Source organism: Hydractinia symbiolongicarpus, chromosome 2 (assembly GCF_029227915.1).
Source record: "Hydractinia symbiolongicarpus strain clone_291-10 chromosome 2, HSymV2.1, whole genome shotgun sequence".
In the NCBI taxonomy this organism is placed as follows: domain Eukaryota; kingdom Metazoa; phylum Cnidaria; class Hydrozoa; order Anthoathecata; family Hydractiniidae; genus Hydractinia; species Hydractinia symbiolongicarpus.
In genome coordinates this window covers 18,194,817-18,218,894 of record NC_079876.1, presented here as the reverse complement: position 1 = coordinate 18,218,894, position 24,078 = coordinate 18,194,817, and the positions used below count along the sequence as shown (strand labels likewise).

The following is a 24,078-nucleotide window of genomic DNA, read 5'->3' as shown; positions in this document are numbered from 1 at the left end:
TACTGACTCTGTTTGAAATTTAAATTGGCAGGGCAACTTCATTTTTCAGCACTAAATTTCTTATATTAAAGTATGACTACCATTATGCTTCCCGTGGAAACGAAAAATTTTTCCCACTGGCCTAAGGATGTAATAATTCAACTCAACCTCGATCCCTACTCTGTCTTTTTTTTATAACGTCCCTTATATCTAAAAGAGAGAAAAAAGCCCTGGGATCGAGGTTGAATTCAACTATGACTTGATGAACCAACAAACATAAAATTTGTTTTAGAATCAAAGAGAAATCCTAAAAAATGTAAAACTTTTCCTTGATTTAACTTATATAGCAATAGCAATAGTAAGTACATAAAAAAGCACTACAGAGGGCGTGTGATCAAGGTTGGTAAATACACTTCTTTTTAAGAACCTGCAAATTTTAGAACCGGAACGACTGTTTCTGCAAACATATCTGCCTTGATACAACCTTTTCCCCAGGGGCATTGAAATTTAATATCTAACGAGCATGAGGACGAGGTTCGCCTTAAATATAAATTTGCCCTTGTTATTTTGAGTATATATTTTCTAACCATTCCTTAATGTTCTTCTTATAAAATTGGTCTTCAAAATAAACAATGTTGCAATTAAGATGAGCGACATCTACAATTCCTATTTTCAAATAGCCATCAATTCCCCTAGGTCTAGGGTTGGCCACACGGTCAGGAAAATGACATAAAAACGAGGCTGATAAGTTCAGGATGAACAAAAAAATGTTGAGTCTTTCCTTCCATTCTCAAGCCTTCCTTTTCTGTAAGTTGGAACTATAAATCTTTATAAAATAATTATAAATATATAAAATAAATCTTTATAAACTTAGATTCAACGCAAAATCAAAGTCAAGCTAAAGAATAAAATTGAGTATCTTTGTCATGGTTGTGAGAGTTTTTGCCAAGAAGAAATTTTTTTTTTGCCCATATTGTCAACAAGGTGTTTAATTTTGAGCGATATGCATTTTTTCGGTGTTAGTTTTGCATCTTCTATTACAATACCCAAGACTGGATACACCAGAATGGGAGAATGAGAAAAGCCCTGCAGCATTACTTTATCCTCCTCGCTTGAAGAAGGAAAAAACTTTTTGGTTTAGATTTTTCAGGTATAATTATTTATTGTAATTTATTGTAAAAATCCGTTTCGGGATTTAAAAACCTGATTGCATGGCCTTTAGCTTAATTGTTTAATGTTTCTCGTGGTTTTTATCGTACCGCCTCCACACGTCATTTTAAGACCTCCTTGACCAAATCAACCGAATTTAAATTTCTTTCTTTAAAGTATCCACGGCCGCCAATCTCACCTTCCCATTCAGAAAAATTGAAAAATATCTGGAAATGAGGGTGTTTCATAACAACATTTCACAACCCATATAATTCCGTTGTCACAAATTTTAATCTTCTGCTTTCTTATGAGTGACGAGGACCTCTACCGTAAGTCATCGCGGAATTCGAGTGGGCATTATGTCACGTGTCATTACTACATTCACTCGACGACGAGTTATAATCCACTAAGTTTAACAATTTCGAGTTACGTTCCTCTTTATTCGATTTCGCTTTTGCGTTACTGGCTAAGCATTCCTCACTTACGCGTTCCTTCTCACTTGAAAAAGTCATTATATTTTCAGTATGATTGTCCCCTAAACCTTTCTTACATTCATTATTCAAAGTCAAGTTTTTTTCCGTGTTAACTTTAAGTTTTACTCCTATAATATCCGAATGTAATGTTTTGTTAGGCGTTGACATGGCAACAGCTTTCGTCCTTTTAGTTGGTAATAACGATTTTGCGAGCTCTGCTTTAGCACCGCTTGTTCCGAATATGGAGGACTGCTTTATTTTTCGTCGCCGTAAACTTCGTAGTACATCCGGCGTCGAGGAATCTAGAAACACAAACAAATAAGAAGCAAAATCAAACAAACATTAAGCGAATCAAACTAAAATCTCCCTCGACAATAATTTTCGCCGACTAACTTTTTAACCCGATAAAAAAACTTCTGAGAACTTTACTACCATCCTATTTTTTGTTGTAACGTTAAACAATTTGATTTGATTTTTACCCGAAACCCTTTCAGTCGTGGGAAAGTGTCTAAATCTATGCATCGATGACATTAATTTTCCTGACTAACATTTATGCCAGTTTTTTTCACCGACAAGGTATGTAGTCAATCAGGAGTATCAGTCGTTTTTCGTCCAGGTTTTTATTTAATATCAAAGATTTGGGGTAATCGAGATTATAAATACTGTCAGCTATGTTGGGTGCAGTCTGTCATTATCTCAAACCATTTTCTTGGGTCCCTTAAACTTTTGATAATATTTTTTTATACACAACTCCGGTTAACTCGAACCTGGGATAACTCGAACATTCGTTACCTTGACCCATTTTTTCGTCTCCCCTGAGGCTAATTTCTTCAGATACATCGAACTCTTTACTTAAGAAAGGGAAATGGAAAGCTAGATAAATGTCAGATTATATTTTTGTTTTAATTTTTTATTATCTTCAAATGAATATAGATAGATGATGTTGTCTGTCAAAGAAAATTCAATTTACAATGAATTTCATATCTTTTTTATTGTCAACATTGCATTTTTTTCCGGCAACTGTTGCCCACCTCTTAAAAAATGGCATTATAAATCGCATTTTAGACTAGATTTGACCTAACTGGACCTTCGTTTAACTCGAACATTCGTTAAGTCGAACTATTTCCCTCCGTCCATACTAGCTGCTGCTGCTGCAAAAAAAAAAAACGCTTAGGATAAAGCGAGGTAACAAGATTGTCTCGATTAACCTATTTTTTTTTTATATTTTTAATAGGTCTTACATGATCGAAACATGGATATTAAAACCTCGTGTGTACCATTGTCTCGATTATTTGTGACTTGATTAACCAAACAATTTAGAATTCTTCTTATTGAGCTGTAGTTGTTCCGTTTGTTAAAGACATGTTTTACCCCGTAATTGTAAGAATTGCTACCGAAAAACAGGAGGCAAGTCAGACATAATTTCACGTTAATCTGTTTTGCATATACACATGAACCGATGTCAATCAAATTTTTTAAATATTTAATAAAACTCTTAATTATCAGAAGCGTTCTTTAAATCAGCGTGTGTGAGGTATTTGGATGATCAAGGCATGTATTGTGGAATATACTTAATAAGTAAAAAAAAATTGAACATCTTTTTTTTTCGTTCATACCTTGACCAAATCTGATCCGATGAGCTTTTTTTACGTCGTCTTCACTTTCTTTTACCAAGTCAAAGTCGTCGGGTAAATTTTTACGTTCTTTGAAATCATCGTCCGAAGCCTGAGGTGATAAGAACGACAACAACAACAACAACAACAACAACAACAACAACAACAACAACAACAACAACAACAGTAACAGCAACAACAACAGCAACAGCAACGACGATAGCAACAACACTGGCATCGACGACAATAACACTACTGAAAATAGCGACTACATCCTCGACAACAACAGCACCCCAAAAACATTGACAAAAGAGACGACAAAAAAAACGACAACAGAACCAACTTTTACTAAGACCAACAAGAAACACAACACCGATGACGGCAACAGCATCCCATAAAACATCGACAAGAAAGACGAAAAAACTGACGACGACAAAACCAAATTTACTAACACCAACAAGAATGACAACACCGACGTCAACAGTATCACCAACAAAAACAGTATCACTGACGAAAACATCGACAAAAATGACGACAAACACAACAACCACGACATTAACGACAACAACAACGACATTAACGACAACAACAACGACAATAACGATAACTAAGGGAAGAGAACTAGCTTCATTACCTTCTGTTGTTGTATGTCTTTTCTCTCTGCGCGAAATTTCTTCCTCATCAGCTGATTCACAGCAAAATCATCTTTCCAATCGTCTCTTATTTCTTCAAGACGAGTTAATGTCGGCGCGATTTTCTTCACTTTTAATTTGTCGTCAACCTCGTGCTCAAGCTTGTACATCGCATTCGTCATCATCTTCTCCTTCACCTCGCGATCTAGAGGAATAGAAAGCAATTTGAAAACCAGGAACCTGTTACAGGCTATTTATTGTTCGCTGTGAAAATAATGAGATTTATGAAAACAGGTTTAAAATTCGTTTGCAACCCCTCGAAACTTTTTAAAGTTAGAGCCAAATTAAAACTACAGGTTTGTACAGTGACTTATTTTTGTAAAAAATTAATAGAAGATAAAACTATATTCTTGGAGGAAGTTATCCCCAAATTCTACAGTGTCAATGTTAATTTTATGTTAGAATAGAATGCGTTCTTATCCCTCTTTAATGTTCGAATTCACTATTTTGGACCACAAATTTTCCCTTCTCAATTTAGTATTCGCATGAATTTTTTACGAAAAACATTTTTTTTAAAACTAAGAACATCGTGAAGATAACAGTATAAAAATCATGCGGCATCAGTGCACAATCTCAAATGTCAACCGTTTGTAAAATAATTATTCAAAAAAGATTTAAGAGCGTAAATAATAGTGTGTTTTAAATTTCACACAGTCGCAAATAATTTCCTCTGCAAAAAAATTAGTGCACTGAACACTACAATTGAAGTATATGAAAATCGTGTCTTTAACTTCAGTGAAAATTAATATGGTGAAAAAATAATGTAAAATTTGATGACTCCAAGAAATCCGAAGAAACGTTTTTTTTCTACGATTAAAAAATAGGTTTGAACCCCCCTTATGTTTCTATTCAAGCAGAGGCTACATTTTTATACTAAGTCTCGTTTACTTCCAATGTTTCGGTACAGGAATGTTTTTTCAGAACAGGTGCTATATGCTGGAGGCTGGAGATTATGCTGGAGATTTGATTTCGCATATATGTTTTCTTGATAAGCATGACATTTATAAGGATCCGAAGGCTTAAGTTTGGTCATTTTTAAAGCATATGCTAAACATTATGCAAAGCGTAAGAAGATGTTGTTTTTATGTTTTTTTTCAAAATTCGAATGCAATATTTTTTTTTAAATCAGAATATTTTGGGCCTATGTTTTTTTCATAAATAAAACATTTTTGCTCTTAAGCATAACCTAAACGTATTTTGAGCCTGAAAATGTACTATTCATAAAAAACTTCAAGGCTTATTTTAAATTTTAAATTGCTGATATACCATGCATTTTTAGAATCTTTTAAGTGGACAATCAAACAAAGCTAGGACAATACTTTTGGGAAACGCTATGGATGATAATAGACTCCATGCTCATACGAGATAAATGATAAGTGAAATACGAAGGAGAGTATAACGATGAGGGAGCGCACATAGCAATCCATTGAAGCTATTAACACTGAAAACGTATGTAAACAAGACACGAAAATAGAACAACCTAAAGATAAACACACATACAAGTAGATTCCCATAATTATTGCGCAATGTCAAATACGAAATTAAATAAACAAACAAATCATGAAAACAAAACAAACAAATTTATGGAATGCAATCAACCAATAAAAAATCGAAGATAACGCAATGAGCCAATGAGATTGCAGATTAACTTACGTGTCGTTTGCACGTTGCCAGCTTTTTCCGTGTCCCATCTCTCTTCCTTTCGACGGCAGCCACTCAATATTTGATAATCGCAGTTCTAAAGGTAATACATCGAAACCACATAAACAAAACATAACTTCTTTTATTACTCCGGAAAATTTTAGGGAGAGTGATCAAATTAGCGTCATGCTTGGCGGCACAAGAAAATGCTTTAATAAGCCCAAATTTATGTTCTGGGGAACCAACGATGCTTTAAAATAACGAAAATTTATCACGCGTACTAATTTTCGCGCATTTGCGCAAAAGTTCGTTATTTCGCGAAATTTAGCACAGAAATTACGCGCAAAAAAAATGTTTGTGAGAAAATTAATACGATAGAAAACGTAATTGTATAGTTTACAAATAAGAAGAGTATCTGTTTAAATTTATTGATTAATTTATTTATTACTATTTCTTCTTGTTAGCTATGGCGGGATTTAATCTTAAAATTACTAATACGTGAAATACGTTCACTTTGCTAACGCGCGAAAATTCGTACACGCGAAAATTCGTAGGAAATAATAAATTTTATTTTGAGGAAGAACATCAAAAGGATTCACAGAAAAAATTCGCTCGCAAAGGAGTGTCTGGGACATATATATTCCGGTTAAAAGTTTCTTTTCTGGACACAAAAAGGTTTCATAGCCGTTTGTTTTGTGAGTCACACAATAACATCTAGTGCTTAAAAACCAATCCAACCAAAAAATAAAGGCGTAGAATTACATGGAACCACAAAAAAATATTTCTCACAATTATATGACGAAAAACAAATAAACCAAACATTGCAGAGGAGGGAATGAACATAAAGCAAGTTATATATCTATGAAATAAGACACTATAATTCAATATTTACTTGGTCGGCACGAAAAACTAACAGCTGGCCAAAAAAACTGAAATATTGAATTGAGGTGTTCATCTTAAACAGACAGTTTAGTAAACACCATTATTCTTGGCGAGCGGAAAAAACAATTTCCAAAATCCTCTATAGAGTTTCGAAATAACATCTTATATTTTTTTGTCATATTTGTTTAGAAAGAAAACATTTAATTGAGGTGTCATTTCTCCATATTTTTCTCTTTGTTGTCGTACCCTATACCCATATTCATAAAATCCATTAGTTAATATGAAAACTAGTCGATTTACTATAGTAGGACTTTCCTATCCTCCCAGATTTACTTGAATAGGAACGAGATTGGAACACTTCAATAAAAATAGGTCAGAAAAGTTTTCGGATTTTTATTTTCGGTCCCCTTAAAGTTGCCGGAAAAAAATAAATTAGCCAGTAAATTAAGTTAGTCGTGGAAAATGTTAATCCTGGTGGGAAATTTTAGTCAATTTCCACGTGCTTTAATATTGGTGTATTGCAAAAAACATAATTTTAACCTTAAAGATTATGTTTTCCCAATGGCCACATCTCCGCCATTTACAAATTGTTTTTATTTAAATTAATTTCGGATTGAATCCGATTTTGACGTCATTACGTTGCTCAAGGTGCGCTAGTTGTATAAAAGGGCCGAGCGATAGGGGTGTTACAGCCGCTATATTCCTGTTATGTTTCATGCGACTTAATTTCAGATGAAGCAACAAATTCAAGGTCAAAATTCAAAATTTTCTGACTTTGCTAGAATATACAAAAAATTTCCCTAATTCATCTATTAAAATTTCCATTATCTTGCCTATGAGCAACGTAATGACGTCATAGATCCTTTAAAGTTTGCCACTTTACGCGGTTGCTTTTAATCAAGATGGCGATCGGATTCACATGCAAGTAGATTCTTAAACCTTGTTTGATTTATCTTTATAACTCTCTTCTAAATGTAAATCAGGCAAGGAGAGATAATTTTCCATAAAAACAATATGAGGTACAGAAAGAGGTAAACTTTAAGAACACTCAACAGCTCTCACAAGGTTCAGTGTTCTAGACGCTAAATAATGCTTAATTAATGCTCCACTTTACAGTTGTAACATTATTTGAGTAGTGTAAATCGGGTCTTAAATGGGCTACTTACCTTAGGGTCTGTTTGTATTTCAAAATGTTGATCACATAAATGACACTTCATGCGGAATTTATAAATGGGTGTGGTATAATAATTCCCCATCTTTCTCTTTTGAGCGTTGTAACGAACCCCTAAACAAAATAATAAAAGAATGAATGAATAAGTAAATAAATAAATGTAAATAAATAAATATGTTCAACAGTTGATTCCTCTACTAGAACCGTCTTGGGTTTTCGTTATCGTTGCTATTGCAGTACACCGATGTTTAAAAACTCACCATCGGTGTGTAACACGAGCTTAAGGTACACGTATAACTTTTTATAAACAACTGCATAAAACCTGCAAGCTTTCTACGCAACTTTAGCTTAACTACACGTGTTTTTTAATAAGAACCAAGTTTAGAAGAACAAGGCTTCAAAATCGTAAAAGTTAAGAACATGTTAAGAAAGTTATAAGGCTTTGTGAAGCGTGACTACATATTTTTTCCCATAAAAAAATAAACAAACAGACAACAAAGCTCAACGAATGAAAAATAGCTACAAGTGAACTAAAGAATATCAGAAAAAGTAGCTAAAATGACCACATATAACCTACATTAAAATCAGTTCCGTCACAGAAACATTAGATCATTATGAAGGTTTTCATGCATTTTTATAAGAATATACGAGATAAGAATATACGAAATAAAATTACACCAAAAGTTGAGAATATCCTAATAACATGCTTATCCTGAAAATTTTGCAAGCATTAAAAGTGGAATATAAACTAAAAAGAATGTATGAACTTGTATCCTATCATTGACGTAAAATGTCTTTTCTCAAGTTTCATTTAAAATATCTTTACTCGCAAAATCTAGATGTGTGTCTCAGTTGAATGAAAGACTCAAAAAACAGCACCTTCGAGGTTATTTTACACCGGTTCTCATTCTCAAATCGATTAATCTCAACTGTACCAAAGATATGCTAAGGTATATATCAGGACGAGAAAAGCGTGTAACAAAATCTCAGATAATGCACTTGGTGACACCACTTCACATAAAAGAACCCACTTGTTAAAATAACTAAATATCGCAGAATATTAATTGCCTCTAACATCGAATTTGCGTATAGCTTCTTTTTCATTTGAGTCATCCCTGTCTGTTCTTTAAGTTTTTCTTTTTAAATTTCCTAATATAATTATTATTATTGTTATTATTATTATTGAAATTATTTACCCAGGATAGCTCCTTTAGTTCCTATTGGTACTGCTATTAAGGAGGAACGAGGACCCTGTAAAGGGGGTTCTAGTGCATTTAAAATTTAATAGGGAAGGGGACATTTATTGGAGTTAGAATTTTATTTTCAACTTACCCATGCCAATATGTTTTCCACAACCATTGCACCAAATGTTATACGGCATTTCAAATCTAGAAAAACAAAAACAAAATTTTATACAATTATTCAAAGAATACTGTTTTAATGGAAAGCACAACAACTGCGTTACAAGATGTGATTCTGAAACCTATTACCAAAACCCGTCAACTCTGTAAAGCATCTCATAGCAAGAATTAAACAACTTTAGCGCGTTCGGGCTTACAATTGCGGCAAAAAAACCTAAAAACATTAATTGGTTAAGATTCAATAGGGAAATTCGAGCATGTATTTAAAAAAATTACGGTTACCGTATGATTAGAATCCCTTCATGAAGCTTTCTTGCTCTCTCGCGAAGAGCATGAGTTCCATGGTATGCGTTCAATCCACCCTAAATTAAAAAAAAAATAAAAAATAGATATCAATGGGCAATACATAACAACCATGAGTGGTTAATATTAAACAGATACTGACTGGTTTATATGTTGTACTGTGAAAAACCAAGCCGAGGTCAAAAATACAGACCAAGCTTGTGAGGTCTGTGCTTGGCATTGTATTTTACAGTGCAACGTCAAATCCGGTCAATATCCGCTTTATTATGAAAAATAAATTTTCATGTGAACAAAAAATTTTAAAGCTATTTTGTCTAAGATGTTCATCCCTAAATCACCTGGAAAAAAAAAACGTTCGATTTTGATTCTTTTAGAATACAAGATTGTGAAACACATTGGAAATCATTGTTTATGTGAATTGAAATGAATAGATGGTTTAGCGAAGCGATTTTTATATTTTCATTCACGATATGCAAATCTGTTTTTTATTTGTTTACGTTTCTACGGTACCATTTATTAATAGCTTCCCAGACCGGTTAGTGAAGCTCCATAGAAAGTCCTGTTTTAATAAGCCGTGAGCCACTTCATTTAATAGCTTCCCAGACCGGTTAGTGTAGCTCCATAAAAAGTCCTGTTTTAATAAGACGTGAGCCACTCAAATGTGAATTTTTCATTCTAACCAGTTTTCTGTATCAGTTAGGTAATAAATATTGCTAATATTTATAAAATATAATATAAATATTGCTGGGCATCATTTTAAGGTTTTTAAGCTTCTGTTGCTCTTTTTTAGTTTTTTTTTCAAGTTTATCTTTGACAGAATTAAAAGGGATAATTTTAGTAAAGGCAATCAGATGAATATTGAGACGGTTTTAGTTAAGATGATTATTCTGACGATTTTTGGTCAGTTGAATATTGCTTATGAGGAATACCCTATTTAAGATTACAACGGAAAAAAAGTTGGTGTTATATGTAAAAAGCTTGAAAAGTTGTTTGTGAATCTTCTTATCTTGATCGGTTCTTGAAATTTTTGAATTAGAAGTAATAATAGTGCTAGTTGATGCACGAGGTATGTATTTGATATAAATGAGGGGTTTTCACGGAAGTAACTTGATTCAAAAATTTCAAGATCTATATCTTAGAATCAAATAAAGATTCCTACACAAGCCCTTTTTATATGAAATCAACTTTCTTTTCACGGGAGGCAAGCTTTAAATCAGAATGGAAAAACAAAATGGCTCATATTTTATTATGTCATATCAAAATCCTTGATATAAAAAGATCAGAAAATGTTGAACACAAGTATAACATAACTTTGTGATATAGCACAATGCAACAGATGACCAAAATTGTTATGCGCTATAAAAAATTTTGAATCCTGATTGTACCTCAATGAGAAAATACCATTTGGATTTTGTAAAAATACAAACACCTCAAGGCAAGTCAACTGCAACTTTGAGCCTTACAGATCCCAATTTCAATTTTCAAGTTATTCTAAAAGGTAGGTTGTATGAGGCCTGTATAAGAAGTGTTATGTTGTACGGTAGTGAGACATGGGCAGTGAAGCAGAAAGATCTTGACCGTTTAGAAAGGAATGATATGAGAATGGTTAGGTGGATGTGTAACGCCAGTCTGAGAGACAGAAAGAGTTCAGATGAGCTAAGAAGCAGGCTAAGTTTCCGTAGAATTAAAGATGTTATCCAGATAAGAAGACTGAACTGGCTGGGGCACTTGGAAAGAATGGAGGAGGATAATTGGGTAAGAAAGTGTAGAGACTTGATAGTTCCTGGGACAAAGCCCAGAGGCAGACCGAGAAAGACTTGGCAGGAGGTTACAAGGACAGACTTGATACAGAGGAAGTTGAGTTTAGATCTAACACAGTCTAGACCAGATTGGAAGAGGGTCATTAATATACCCCGTCCAACCCATGCTAGCATGGAAAACGGACGTTAAGCCGAGAATGATGATGATGATGATGATGATGATGATTCTAGGTTTTATAGCTGGCCACACTGATAAAGGACATTGAATACTTGAAATCCTATTTTTAAAACAGAACTTAAAAGCTTGGGTTTATTCTGATTAAAGAAAGTGCCAAAGTGTTACAGAACGTTAAAATTTAAAGTAAATATTCATTTCAGTATTATTATTAAATAGAATGTTCTTTCTCACCTTAGCTGGATCATAATCTGGAGGATAATACTTGTTTACACCTTTTCTTTCACCCTGAAAAAGACAAATATAAAGATTTATTTAATTAAACTTAGCCTGAACAAATGTGACATATGTCCTTGAAAAAAATCTAAGTATGTGACTGGTACAGTTATCTCCTCAACTCAACTAATTTTCCGTACCCCCCTGAGGCTAAATCCTTCGGATAACTCGAACTTTCTACTCAAAAATCAGATTTTATTATTTTTTTAGTTTCTAGCAACTCCTGAAGTAATATAGATAGGCAATGTTGTCTGTCATGGAAAATTGAAATTACAAAGGACTTGTATCCCTTTTTCATTGCGAAGATTGCACCTTATCCCAAAAAAAAACACTTTAACTCGAACGATAATCTCATTTTAGACTAAATTCGACTTAAGAGGAGCTTCGTTTAACTTGAACATCTGTTAAGTCGAGCTATTTTACCTTAGTCTTTTGGAGGTTGTTTGCGTTAACTGTCAGTACCATAACTGTCAGTAACAGTAGTTTAACACGCATTCTTGCTGTCCATACTAATTACTGGCAAAAATTATAAAGACTAAGGGAGGTAACAAGATTTTCTCGATTAGCCTAAATTGCTCTTATATTTTCAGTCTCTTGGAGGTTTCAGTTACCAAGAGTTAAGTGTATGCTGTTTGTTGGAAAACAAATCAAACACCTTTTAACGTTATTAAAATTTGTGAGGGACTATTTTATAGAGAGTGCTATACAGAATTGAGGAAATCGAAAATAGTTGTAATATAGTAATGCAATATATTTAAAAATATACGTTTTGGAAAAGGAGTATTTGATACATTACTTCTATTTTTATAAAACTTCCTCATCGATTTATTTTCTCGCAAAAATAGTAAAAAGTCAAAAAAATAATCTTGACATTTTTTTAGGTTGAAAAACCATCCTTTCTTAATGCTTGTTTTTATTGTTTTAAAAGTTTTTTTTTTATTTAGACATAAATGATAATAACGTTTCGAAATATCTGATTATAAAGTCATTTATTTATTTATTTATTTTTGATTTATTTTGAAATTTTTTAATTTAAGAATGACAAAACGTATTTTTCCATAAAATGTAATTCATATATAATTGGGAATGTACCTTTTCCAATTTGCTGGATTTTATAAACCCTGCAATTATGTTTAAAGTAAAAACAGTTAGTAGGTTAATATCTCAAGAACTCACTTCATTTGATGTACCTGCTAACTTTAGGCAATATAGCTGCAAGGACATCAGAATATCAGGGCGTTTTTTCAAACTTTTAAATTTAAAATACTGACATTGTTCCAGTGTCATGTATTGTCTCACGTGTTGAATAATTTTAATGTGGTTCTTATGCAACGATTCCTGACAATGTAGCTACTCAATAAGTTTAACAAGGAATACTATTGTAATATAACATATTCTCATAGTTTTCCATATTTATTGGAAATAAAGGTTTCATGTATATCATTAAAAGGGAAAAAAAAGGGTGGAAAAATTAATGTATGGTTGAGGCAAGACTTGTGATTTTTGCCACTATGTACTATTTGACTGAAAAAACAAACCATCTTACCATTTTGAAATGAGCTTTGCAGGTGTATCAGTATGTTAGTATTTAGTATATTTTTTATTCTAAAAAATAAAAATATATAAAATAATTTTCTTAAAGAAATTGTAATGTCTGCATTTGCATCAACAAAACAGTGCGAAAGAGCCCTTTAAAAAAAAATTAAAAAATTCGCAAATGGTCTCTTACTGCACAATCTAATTAAATAGACAGAGGCATGGAAAAAATTTAATGTATATACATAAAAAAATTACAAAATAAAAAAAACCAAATCAAAAGTACTGAACATAAGTAGTACAAAAATGAAAATGACAGATAATGTACTGCTTTGAATATTGAATACTGTTTAAAATATTATCCTCATTAGCTTGATCTTCTTTGATAACATTTATATATACTTGTGGTTAGCCCGCAGAAAATGCATGGGAATTGACTTGTCACAGCAAAGTCTACAAAAAATACTTTGCATTTGATATTCATAGCTTTCGTGCATGGTTAGCATGATCTGCTTTTGGTCGAAAGACAAAATTCAGTTATTATATGGAGATAAGTTCTAAACAACAGCTAAAAAACGTATATACATTAATGACTGGCTACATCACAAAAAACAATGATTTTTGCTATGTAATCTATCTATCTATTGCCAGTTTTACTAATAACTCTAAATTACTGAAATTATTATATGTATATAAAAATATATTATAAAAAACATAGAAATAGCTTTATAATCTATTTATTTAATATCCTTTACTCCAACTGAAGACATGATTTAGAGGTTGTCCATTTTCGTATAATTTGACATTTTCCACAAAGAAGTCAACAACCTAAATAAAAAGAAAAAATAACAGAGAAAATAAATGTGCACAGCTTGCACTACGTGAATCAGGGGAAGAGTTTGGGGTTATTAAAACAATCAAGTTATTCGACTGGTTGACAGTAAAGCAATATTTGTACATATAAAGAAACAGTCCTATCAAAAAGTAATACTTATTAAAAGAGCAGCTCATACCTCTTGCGTTAGTGACATTCCAGAAACATGTGGTGTCAAAATAACATTTGGCATGCTCCATAACTTGCTTTGTCCAGACAAGGGTTCCTCGTTAAATACATCTAAAATTGCTCCTGATATCCATTTTCTTTCCAGTGCTTCCACAATCTCGCTCTCAGGAATGACATTTCCACGACCTACATTTACAAACACAGATTGCTTCTCCATGCATTGCTTTAAAATGTTATTTGATAATAAGTTATCTGTAGCTGGGGTCTTTGGTAACGTGTTGCAAACATAATCAGACCGGCTTAGGTATAATGGTAGATCTTTTAACGTAAAGTATTCATCAAAAAAGACTTTACGAACATCGGGAACTTTCGTTGACATACCATAAACAGTCATGCCAAAGCTTTTACATTGCTTTGCCACAGCCGCACCAAGATCGCCAATACCAAGAACACATACTGATAAAGTTGACAGCAAACGATATGGATTTTCACCGACATGAAGTTTTTCCCTGGAAGAAAAACAACACAATTAGTAGTCACAACAAGTCAAAAACACATGTGATTTTCTGCAGATTTTTAAATCACAGCTGAAACACACATGAATGCCAGTATTAAAACAACATTATAATACATTATAATTATTAAAAAATAATTCACATCTAACAATCTACTTACTTAACCCTATAATTAAACTTTTAAACAAGTTATTATTGTGTAGCATGGAATCCGCAGCCCAACTTTTAACTAGCTAGCCAATTACTAAATGGGCTTTGATAATTCTTATGGTGCTTCAGGAATAAAAAAATAAAATGAAAGAGAACATTGTTGAGTGTTCAATTTGATGTCCTCTATTAGTATTTTCAATAAAACTACATTTAGACAATGTATTTTAGGTAGATCAATTACTTTTATATATAAAATTCCTAGACAGAATAGTAAACCTAAATGTGGACACTTTAATACTAAAAACTTCTCAAATGCTGTTGTGTCTTTTGTATGAAATGTTTTTATTTTACGAATTCAGCCCTGGAAATTAGCGTCGGCAATTGACGTTGCAATTGCTGGTACAGTTTCATTTCGCGACAGCAAAAAACTGTCGAGGCTGTTTACATCCACTAGTAAATGTCTTGTCCGACTTTCTGGCTAAACAGCCTACTAATGTTAAATAAATTGTCTATTGTTAATTAGTTTTTTAGGTTGATGCTCGCAACTTTAAAGCACTGCCTTCTATAGACATTGAGAACGTTGACAACAATCGATTTAATACGGTGGCTGAAATCGTCAAGAAAAAATTTATTTTGTTCTGATTATTTCCTGTGTCAGGAAATTATTGCTGAGGGATTGCCCCCGCTAACCACTATATTTTGGGGGCTAATGAATTTGATACAAACTTGCTCTTCATGCTTGTTAACATCTTAAGCTACTTTTTTCTTGTCAAAGCGCGAATCCAGATGATTAACGTTAAAAAAAGCTCTAATTTTTTTATTTTTTTTTCTTAAAAAAAATCTTTCAAATCGGTTCTGTATCTTATTTAGTTTCAACACATTCCACCATTTGAATCATATTGATAATATCTTTATATTGAATATGTCAATATAAAAATGTTATCTTCATAATTCCGTCGAACATATTTCATGCTTATCAGTTGGCAATATACTTCCTTCGCATTATTCTATATTCCAATACAGGATATTTTTTAACTGGAAAAAACTATGTACTAACCATTTTGAGATTTTCTGGTTTTCATAATACTTAAATGCTTTGCGTTCCATATTTATAATGTTGCTGACAACATACTCAGAAATGTGCTGACCAAACTGTCCACCAAACCTAGTTAAAACAAATGATGGATGAGCTTCACCAGGCACGAGAGCAGTTGTTACATTATCTACACCTAAAATAAGATGAGAAGAGGTAAGAAAAATTAAAATCCATATCAAAGGAGTTCAATCACTGTAGGCAATTTATTTCAGCAGTTGATTTAAAATTTGTTGTTGTGATTTACTTCTCAATGGACAAAAATAAAATACTACTAGTTTATTCCTCCTTAAGCATAACCATAATGTAATTTATAAATCTTAAATCTGGGTCGTTAAATGCCAAATGATAATTTCATCAGGATCTTCGCAATTTGAATGGGTTTGGTTATAACACCCATATTTTCAAGTAGATATAATTAGCTTCTTCAATAAGAAATTCAGAATAAAATAACCGTTTAAAAGCTACATAGGCAATGGGTTACACCCTGATAACAGCTTGGTTAAAAAGAGAAAAAACAAGCATTTAGTGCAAAGCAAAATAGAAAATTCCCCCGAGATAGGTCTCTGTAAATATACAATTGTTAATAAAAAGAATATTAATTTTACCTGCCCAAATAAGTTGCACCCACTTGACATTTTTGACATCATAAACAAAACGTGATAAATAATGTGGTTCAGTCAAAAGAATTTCATTGGAATTAATTCTTTCAAGACATTCTCCAAAACCTAAAAAGAATTATGGGACATTGTATAAATCTTTTTATGTTTGTAATGTCCTAAATCATATATTTGATTTATACAATCCTGTTGAAGATTTTTACAATAAACACATCATTAGTATTAAAACTCACTGCTAATTTTCCATTATAGTGGCAAGCAGAGTAATAAATGCTACTGAAGTGGAAAAATAAACACATTGTTAATTTTCCATTATAGAATAACTTGGTGGTATTTATTAAACCAACTTATTGTTAACTATTGTGTTTCATCTCGTGTTCTATTGTGTTGTGTTGACTTGATCGGATACATCTGGCGTTGCGTTATACACAGAGAAAAAACTGTTGGAAAAGTAACCAGCTAGCAGAGGAAAAAATGTAAAATGTTTAAAAGTTAAGGATAGAAATCAAACTACTTGAAACTTTGAAAAATTCAACTGACTACAGTACTGGAAAAAGGTTGTTTAACATATGAAGCGCGCAACGTGTGTGGACTCCCTCGATACACGATGTACCGCGTTTATAATAATAATAAATTGTCGTGATCTATCGAGAATCTAGTATCGTGAAAAAATCCGTCTCGATGTATCGCGATGGTAGGTGATAATGAGCATAAAGAGAAAGTTTTTTTAATGAGAATAGAGAGAAAGTTTTTTTTATTTCAAACACATCTCTGCTTTATCTAGTTTTATTTTAAATAGGTGTATATTATAAGAAAATTTTTAACTTTCGTATTTATTAAAGTAATTCTAGCGCATTACTTTTTAACATATTTTTTTTCTAACGCTACTTTTCGTTCTTAAACTTTGAAAATGCGATCTCTAACGAAGCTTTTTTTGTCGCCGCTTGTCGTTCTTAAACTTTTAAAATGCGATCTGAAAAAACTTTTCTGTTGCCGTTCTTAAATTTTTAAACTGCAATCTATCGAAGCTTTTCAATCGCCATTCTTCGTTCTTAATCTTTTAAAACGCGATCTATAACGGCATTTCTATCGCCGCTTTTGGTTCTTCAACTTTTAAAATGCGATCTAAAAAAACATTTCTATCAAGTAAGTCTTATTGTCCTATTTTCGAATTACCAATGTCATCAGAGTGCAATCATTGTGTAGCTCTAAGTGCAACTTTCACAGTCATTATGGTTTTATCCATATCATATAGATATTTTGACAAAATTTTCATCCTTAAAGTTGAAAAAACCAAGGCTAAAAATGTGATAACAGAGACTTAAACATTTGTTGCAAAAAAAATATCTGGGCTTTTTTTTTCGCAAATCCTTTGAAATTTTAAAAATCAACTGTTCTGGAATGATTTAAGGTATCCTGGAACTGCAATTAAAATACATCTGAATATACTGACAAGCTGTTAAAAAATATATAAACTTTAAAAAAATTTATAAATAAAGATTTTATTTTTAATTCAGGTAATACAACTTAAATTTCAAAATAAAAGATTTTTTTTCCATCAGAAGATGCTCAACTGCCTCACTCTTGCAGACATTGACTCTAAACATTCTAATATTGCATTTCAGCCCTGCAATGCCCCACATATGTACTACCCTGATGCACACAAATATAAAGAAAAAACCTACCATTCTCCTTCCAGTTCTTTGGAAGGGGTATTTCTTCAATTTCATAATGTGGAAGTCTTTGTTTTAGATCTTTGTGTAGATTCTTTATACATGTCAATACACCAATTTTTCTTTTTATAGCTTGCATTGAAATGCTACTATATAATGTTTTAAAAAAATATGGTCAAAATTTATGGTTTTGCACCAATGGAAAACTAAAAATTAAGCAAGGTAAAAAATTCACAAACAATATCACACGAACACAATTGCTCTATTTTCGTCAACTATAAACATATAGTTTTGCATTGTCATTCTTTTGCTGTGGTAAAATCTACATAAGAAGTCTGCAGGATTTTTCGCATGCGCAAAAATATATCACAATGAAAAATGTATGAGTATGAGTAACCGTTTCTGAAGGTATCATTGGAAAATCTTTTGCCCTTAGAAAACAAATATACTTATTGGATCTTTGAGCAAATTCTAATGCAGTTATTATTATTACTTTATATTTATATATTTATACAAGATATAGCCATTTCAGTGTTGGAAAAACTGTTATCAATGTGGGTCCTGTGTTTTGAATATATTACTGACATCGCCTCCCCAATTTTCTTACATGACATGGGTTGGCCTGTGGCTGTGGTTAAGTCAGTTGCTAAACATGCCCACATGCCCCATGTGGACCAAACCACTGACCTTGTGATTGCAAAGCGAACTCCATAACCACAAAGTCACATTATAATGGTGGAACATGAACACTTTAGTAAGTGCACATCTATTTATTTCATTTTATCAGAGTTTTTTCTACAGTATATACATAGTTCAGTTGCCTCCTACGGCAATGCACAAATATTAGAAACTCTTAGCGAAAAATTAATTAACATATTTTTTATGCTACATCAGTAAAAAAGTTTGTAACCACTTGTAGTTAAAATTAAATCATTGCAGAAAACGCTAAAATTTATTTATTTTTTATTGCATATCATTTTATAGTTTTTATTTATTATAAATATATATACTTTTCTCAAGTAAAAAAATGTTTTTAATTTGGGGGTAGCTAAAAACATGAAAACTTGGATTTTACATACAAAAGGAAACATTGCACTAAATTAAAAGACTTCATTGAGAACAAGGTGTTATGTAAAGGGAGAACACTAAAAATATGTTGCTATTAAGACATGTGGAAGCTTAAATTGCTAATAAAAGTAGTTAGTTTATCAATGTTTTGTTTAGTTCAGAAACTATACATCAACAATTTTTTTTTCAATGTGAGTTGCAACTGCAACAGTGTCCTAGTGCAAAAATTGTTATGGTAATCATTTGCCAATGCTTACAATGCTGAATTACAAGGGGTGTTAGGTGAATAGATAAAAACATACTCCTATGCCATATTAAGATTGTCAATTGCAACACCCCTTTCAGTACAAGTTGATGGAGAGGTCATGCATAACTGTTAAAAGTTCATAAATCGAAAATCATTTTACCTTAAAAAAAATAAAAAAAATTTCTAGACCTTGACAACATTAATTAGACATTAATATATAAGCTTCTAAAGAAGCATTCCACAACGAAACAGTGCATACACTTATATTTGTTTATACTTTCTTGAAAATGTTCTGTATATAATTGAAAGTTAACAAGCACATCTATGCAGTAATTAAGCACAAGCTAAATACTCCTTGTGCTACAAAATTTAATCACAAATAAAATAAGCATGAGACGATGTTGCAACAGAAGTATAAGCCCCATAGGTTAGTGTGGTAAGATGGATAGATAGATGTGCATATTTTACATGGCTAGCCTCATAAGTGCCGAGAGATATACCCTGTCTATTATTTCCAGAAGGGATCATGGCTTTGACAGGGAGTTCTGGAGTATTTAATGCTCGCTTTGAGCTACGCAAACTCAATTAGGGTCAGCACTCTGCCAGACAACTCCCTGCAACATCCAATGGACCACTTCTACAATCTACAATCTAATTAAGAAACAACTATGCAGGGAGCATTGAATTATAAAAAAGCTCATGTAATTTATGTATATATGAATTTCTTTGTTTACATTTTAAGCAGTAAACTCTTTCAGCTCTGGTCTTTGTGGCAGGAAAACAGATCATGGCTGTTTCATAGCAAATAAAAACGTTACAGAAAGATAATTCAATATTACCCACTCAGTTAAAACAGGATATCTAAAGAACAAATAAGATTTTTATAATCTATAAAAACAATAATAATTTTGATAATTTGTCGATACTATTAGCAAAATACATACACAATAGTGAAGCAAAACATTGATGACCACTTCAAAGGGACTCTAAAAATCTTACAGCTGTCTGTTATCCTTTCTAATGATTTCTGCCCTTTCTCCGTTTTTAATTTGTGTAAATGTTCCGTGTTTTGCTTCCGTACAATTCGCTTCCCATGCTCTGTAGAGCGTTTAAGATGGCTGATTTTAGTTAAGTAACCAGTTTAACTTTGGCGTCTATGACAGAATACACAAGAGTTTTCAAGTTGCGTGCAACTATAAATCTCCCCTGTATTAGCTGCAATGTTTGTTGTTATTCCAGCGGTTTTATGCGACGAAATCTGACCCTCATCGCCAAATAAAAGATTCTAGATCCAGAGATGAACAAAACATGCATGTGCTCATCCATGAAAACTCACCTTATATACTAGCTATAAGAGCCCTATGCACATAGGTTTATGTCTTTATTACGGTCCTAGATTATGACTCCACTGCAACAATTGAAGTTATCACATCAGCACAAGAGCAATTTGTGAAAATCTAGCTGGGTAGGTAGCAATGTAAAAAATATTTAATCAGTGGGTGGGGGGAGGAAGGAAAAAGGACAGGAAAGAGAAAAGAAGGAGGAGGAGGAGATTTTTCTTTTTGTCGGCTAGTTAAAACACAACCAAGTGGTTATCCCTAAGTGTAGCAAATAACAGCCGAAAATTCTCTTTGGACTAGCCCTTCTTAAAGAGAAAAAATTTTAATAAATGTAAATACAGATTTCGCTCCTTCGCTCTGTTCTGCCCGGATAATGAACATTGGCCTGATTAAGTACGGCAGCTTGCACCGGTTAAGAACAGGGCAGAAAATACATAATCAGGGCAACATAATCAGGACAGGCCAGCTTATTACTCAAAAAATATTATTTGGCACTTATAAAAGGGACATATAATCAGGGCAGGCCAGTTTATATACGACAGTGTAATATTATTTCTCATTTATTATAGAACGAACATAATCGGGGAAGGCCGGCTTATGTATGACAGTCAAATATTATTCCAGACTTATAGAACAAATATAATCGGGGCCGACCGCTTTTATATCATTCGTCATCACTTCTGACAAGAGAATAGCCCTGGTGGCAAAGTTGTTGTTGCTCTCAAATGAAACGAAATTTCGCGGCAAATACTAAATTTTGGGATTCGCAAGTTTAATAACTTTTCACCAAACTTAATTCCCTCAAAAAGAATAATTGGTTCCGTGAAATTTTGTTACTTCAAAGTATATTATGCTGAAATGTATTTACTACAAGATTAGTTTCAAACTAAGAATTACGTCGAGACTTTTTCTTCCGCCATCTCTAGTTTTTAGGGGTGTTCTATCTTCCAGAGAATGTTTGATTCACAAAAGTTCGAAGAAAATGCCAATCACAGCCTGCCTGGCCAGCCATTATATCAGCGTTCATAATCCGGTCACCACTACATAACCAGTGCAAAAAAAACATAATCGGATCATGTGTACATAATCCGGCTGTCCCGGTTGCAAACAGGCCGTTTTCGCAATCTGGGCAGAACAGCTCCACCATAGCAGCAGCTTTGACCGCCATTATAGGGTCTGAATTCGCGGAGCAAATACGATATGGCGGTATGTCATAAAGGCGGTTGGTTCGGTTGTGTTCTGTTCTTGTTCGTTCCGTTTCGCGGAAAATAGCCGTTACATATTTTGAAACGCGGCAAACGCGCTACGCAAAGCGTGCAAAATATGCAAAAGACTTGTGCGAATACATTCGACATTCACCCCTGCATAAATACCCCTGCCAATGGAATGTTAGTGGGGCGAGGCCTTTAAGTAAGCGCTGGCAGATATTAAATCAGGCAACAAACCTTATCAGAAAGCCAAAAAAAAAACTCAGGCGGATAAGATTGGGAAATATCCCGTCTTGTAAATGACAACAGGGCCTGCGACGGAAGGGGTGGTTGCCTTCATATTCCAAAATTTTTAAAAGTCAGTTATTTCGAATATTGCAAATCTTTTGATTAGAATCCTGTTTGCTATGTTTTTAATTTAAAATAGAAAAGTATCTAAAATGAATCAGCCGAAGTATTATTAGAGGAACTAAGATCCAATATTTGGTGGTTGCCAGTTTGTGGTCCTTCCACTTCAACAACCGTGTCGCAGGCTTTGAATAAATGGTATGATATAAAATATACAATGAAAAATATTATCAACCACTTTTTAAACGCCTTCATACTTATTTCTTATCATGCCTCTACAATGTGATGAATTTTCTCTTTATCCTGTTTCTCCTCTAACACTCACCCCTACTACATTTACTTACTCGACTTCGTTACTCGACATAACCAAAAACGACATTTTTACCTTACATACTGTGTTAACATCACATAATTCGGCTTACATTCCTATCGGATCCAATGTCTAAGATCCCGGAACTTCTTAAGAAGAGATGTTCAAAGTAGATCGTTAAATTATAGTTGCACTTACCTGCAACATATTTGAACGATTATCGGACTGATCTGTTCACTTTTATCATTTCTCCTTTATTTCTCCTTGCATTTGCCCGTGTGATGTCCTGGTTTCTATTCTATGTTTGTGAATATTCCGTACTTCCCTTTGTTGCTATTTGAAACGTTCTATTAATTGGTACCGTATATTACCAAGGTGACTGCTCTTTTGTTTTCATGTTTATACTCTTTTGATGGCCTTTTTTCGGTACCGTCTATCATGCGCTTTACATCCAACTACATTTATAGCAAATATTACTGAAGTTCACGCTTTTGTTTGCCAAAATTGTTCATTACTCTTATTTCTCCCATTAAAGATGCCTCACCTTTTCCAGGAAATTAAGCAAGGAACAAAGTTAAAAATCACGAAATTAAGGAAGTTAACACGAATGCCTATAACGACTCATAAAAACTAATATAATAAACGCGGGTTAGCTCAACCATGACTGACTTAATACAAAAAGCATTAAAATAAAGCGAATCAGGAATCAGGATATATATTTAGGTTTATTCAGAGAATTGGTTCCTACAAATAGTTTGTCTTTTTTCTTTAAAATATTTACAATACTCAGCTGCTCTCCAGGACGAAACTAATTTTTTTTGTGTCAATGGAATAACGATAACGAAGAATTTGTATTACCACTGCTTGAAAAATATATTTTTAAACTTAATTACAGTTTTAAAATTAACTAGTAACTTTTTTAACGCACTTGGCAACAAATTTTCCATGCCTTCCCGCAAAAACACTGCCTTGGCAAGCCCTCATTCCCAGGTTTTGTAGTTTTTTAATACTTGGGCAAAACCTGCTTAGGACGAGGTTGTGCTTTAAAAGGAATATTTTCTGCGCCTTTATCCTGCAGTATAGCTAATGTAATCATCCAATTCGCCATCACTATAATATCTACAGTTTGCTCAGCTATTTTAGGTTTCTCAGCATTTGTTATCGCACAAAAATCTTCAGAAAAAGTGAGGAGATTTTTGAGTGAGCAGAACAGATTTGTGCAATTTCAAGGTTGGACAGTTTCCCTTTAAATTTCATTTTGTAAATGGAACATTTAGCTAGTTTTGTAAGACTTTAATTCTGCGAACGGTACTAAGCTTTGCTTTTTACAGATTACTTGGAACATTACAATATACATCTTCATGTATAAATATTTTGTCAACTTTTTAAATGGGTTTTTGCCTACTCAAAAATCTCTCTTTGCGTAAATTTGTGACTTAAGAACAATAACCAATAATAATTAGAACAGTTAAACTTTTTATATATGTTAATG

The 24,078-nt window shown here is 32.9% G+C and overlaps 2 protein-coding genes across 2 annotated transcripts; both read right to left on the bottom strand.

Moving 5' to 3' along the window:
• Positions 1 to 899: 899 nt before the first annotated feature.
• On the bottom strand, positions 900 to 13,088 carry LOC130629794 (coiled-coil domain-containing protein 130 homolog). The gene is made up of 9 exons (XM_057443136.1): positions 13,022 to 13,088; positions 11,434 to 11,487; positions 9,244 to 9,323; positions 8,933 to 8,988; positions 7,596 to 7,714; positions 5,560 to 5,644; positions 3,849 to 4,051; positions 3,218 to 3,326; positions 900 to 1,903 (listed from the first exon to the last, which is right to left on the bottom strand). Exons 1-9 carry the CDS (start codon positions 13,022 to 13,024, stop codon positions 1,491 to 1,493), a joined length of 1,122 nt encoding a protein of 373 aa, XP_057299119.1. The 5' UTR covers positions 13,025 to 13,088; the 3' UTR covers positions 900 to 1,490.
• Positions 13,089 to 13,233: 145 nt separating this feature from the next.
• On the bottom strand, positions 13,234 to 18,241 carry LOC130629795 (glyoxylate/hydroxypyruvate reductase A-like). Its single transcript, XM_057443137.1, has 5 exons — positions 18,078 to 18,241; positions 16,381 to 16,500; positions 15,737 to 15,908; positions 14,025 to 14,523; positions 13,234 to 13,839 (listed from the first exon to the last, which is right to left on the bottom strand). Exons 1-5 carry the CDS (start codon positions 18,202 to 18,204, stop codon positions 13,753 to 13,755), a joined length of 1,005 nt encoding a protein of 334 aa, XP_057299120.1. The 5' UTR covers positions 18,205 to 18,241; the 3' UTR covers positions 13,234 to 13,752.
• Between the last annotated feature and the right edge of the window lie 5,837 nt (positions 18,242 to 24,078).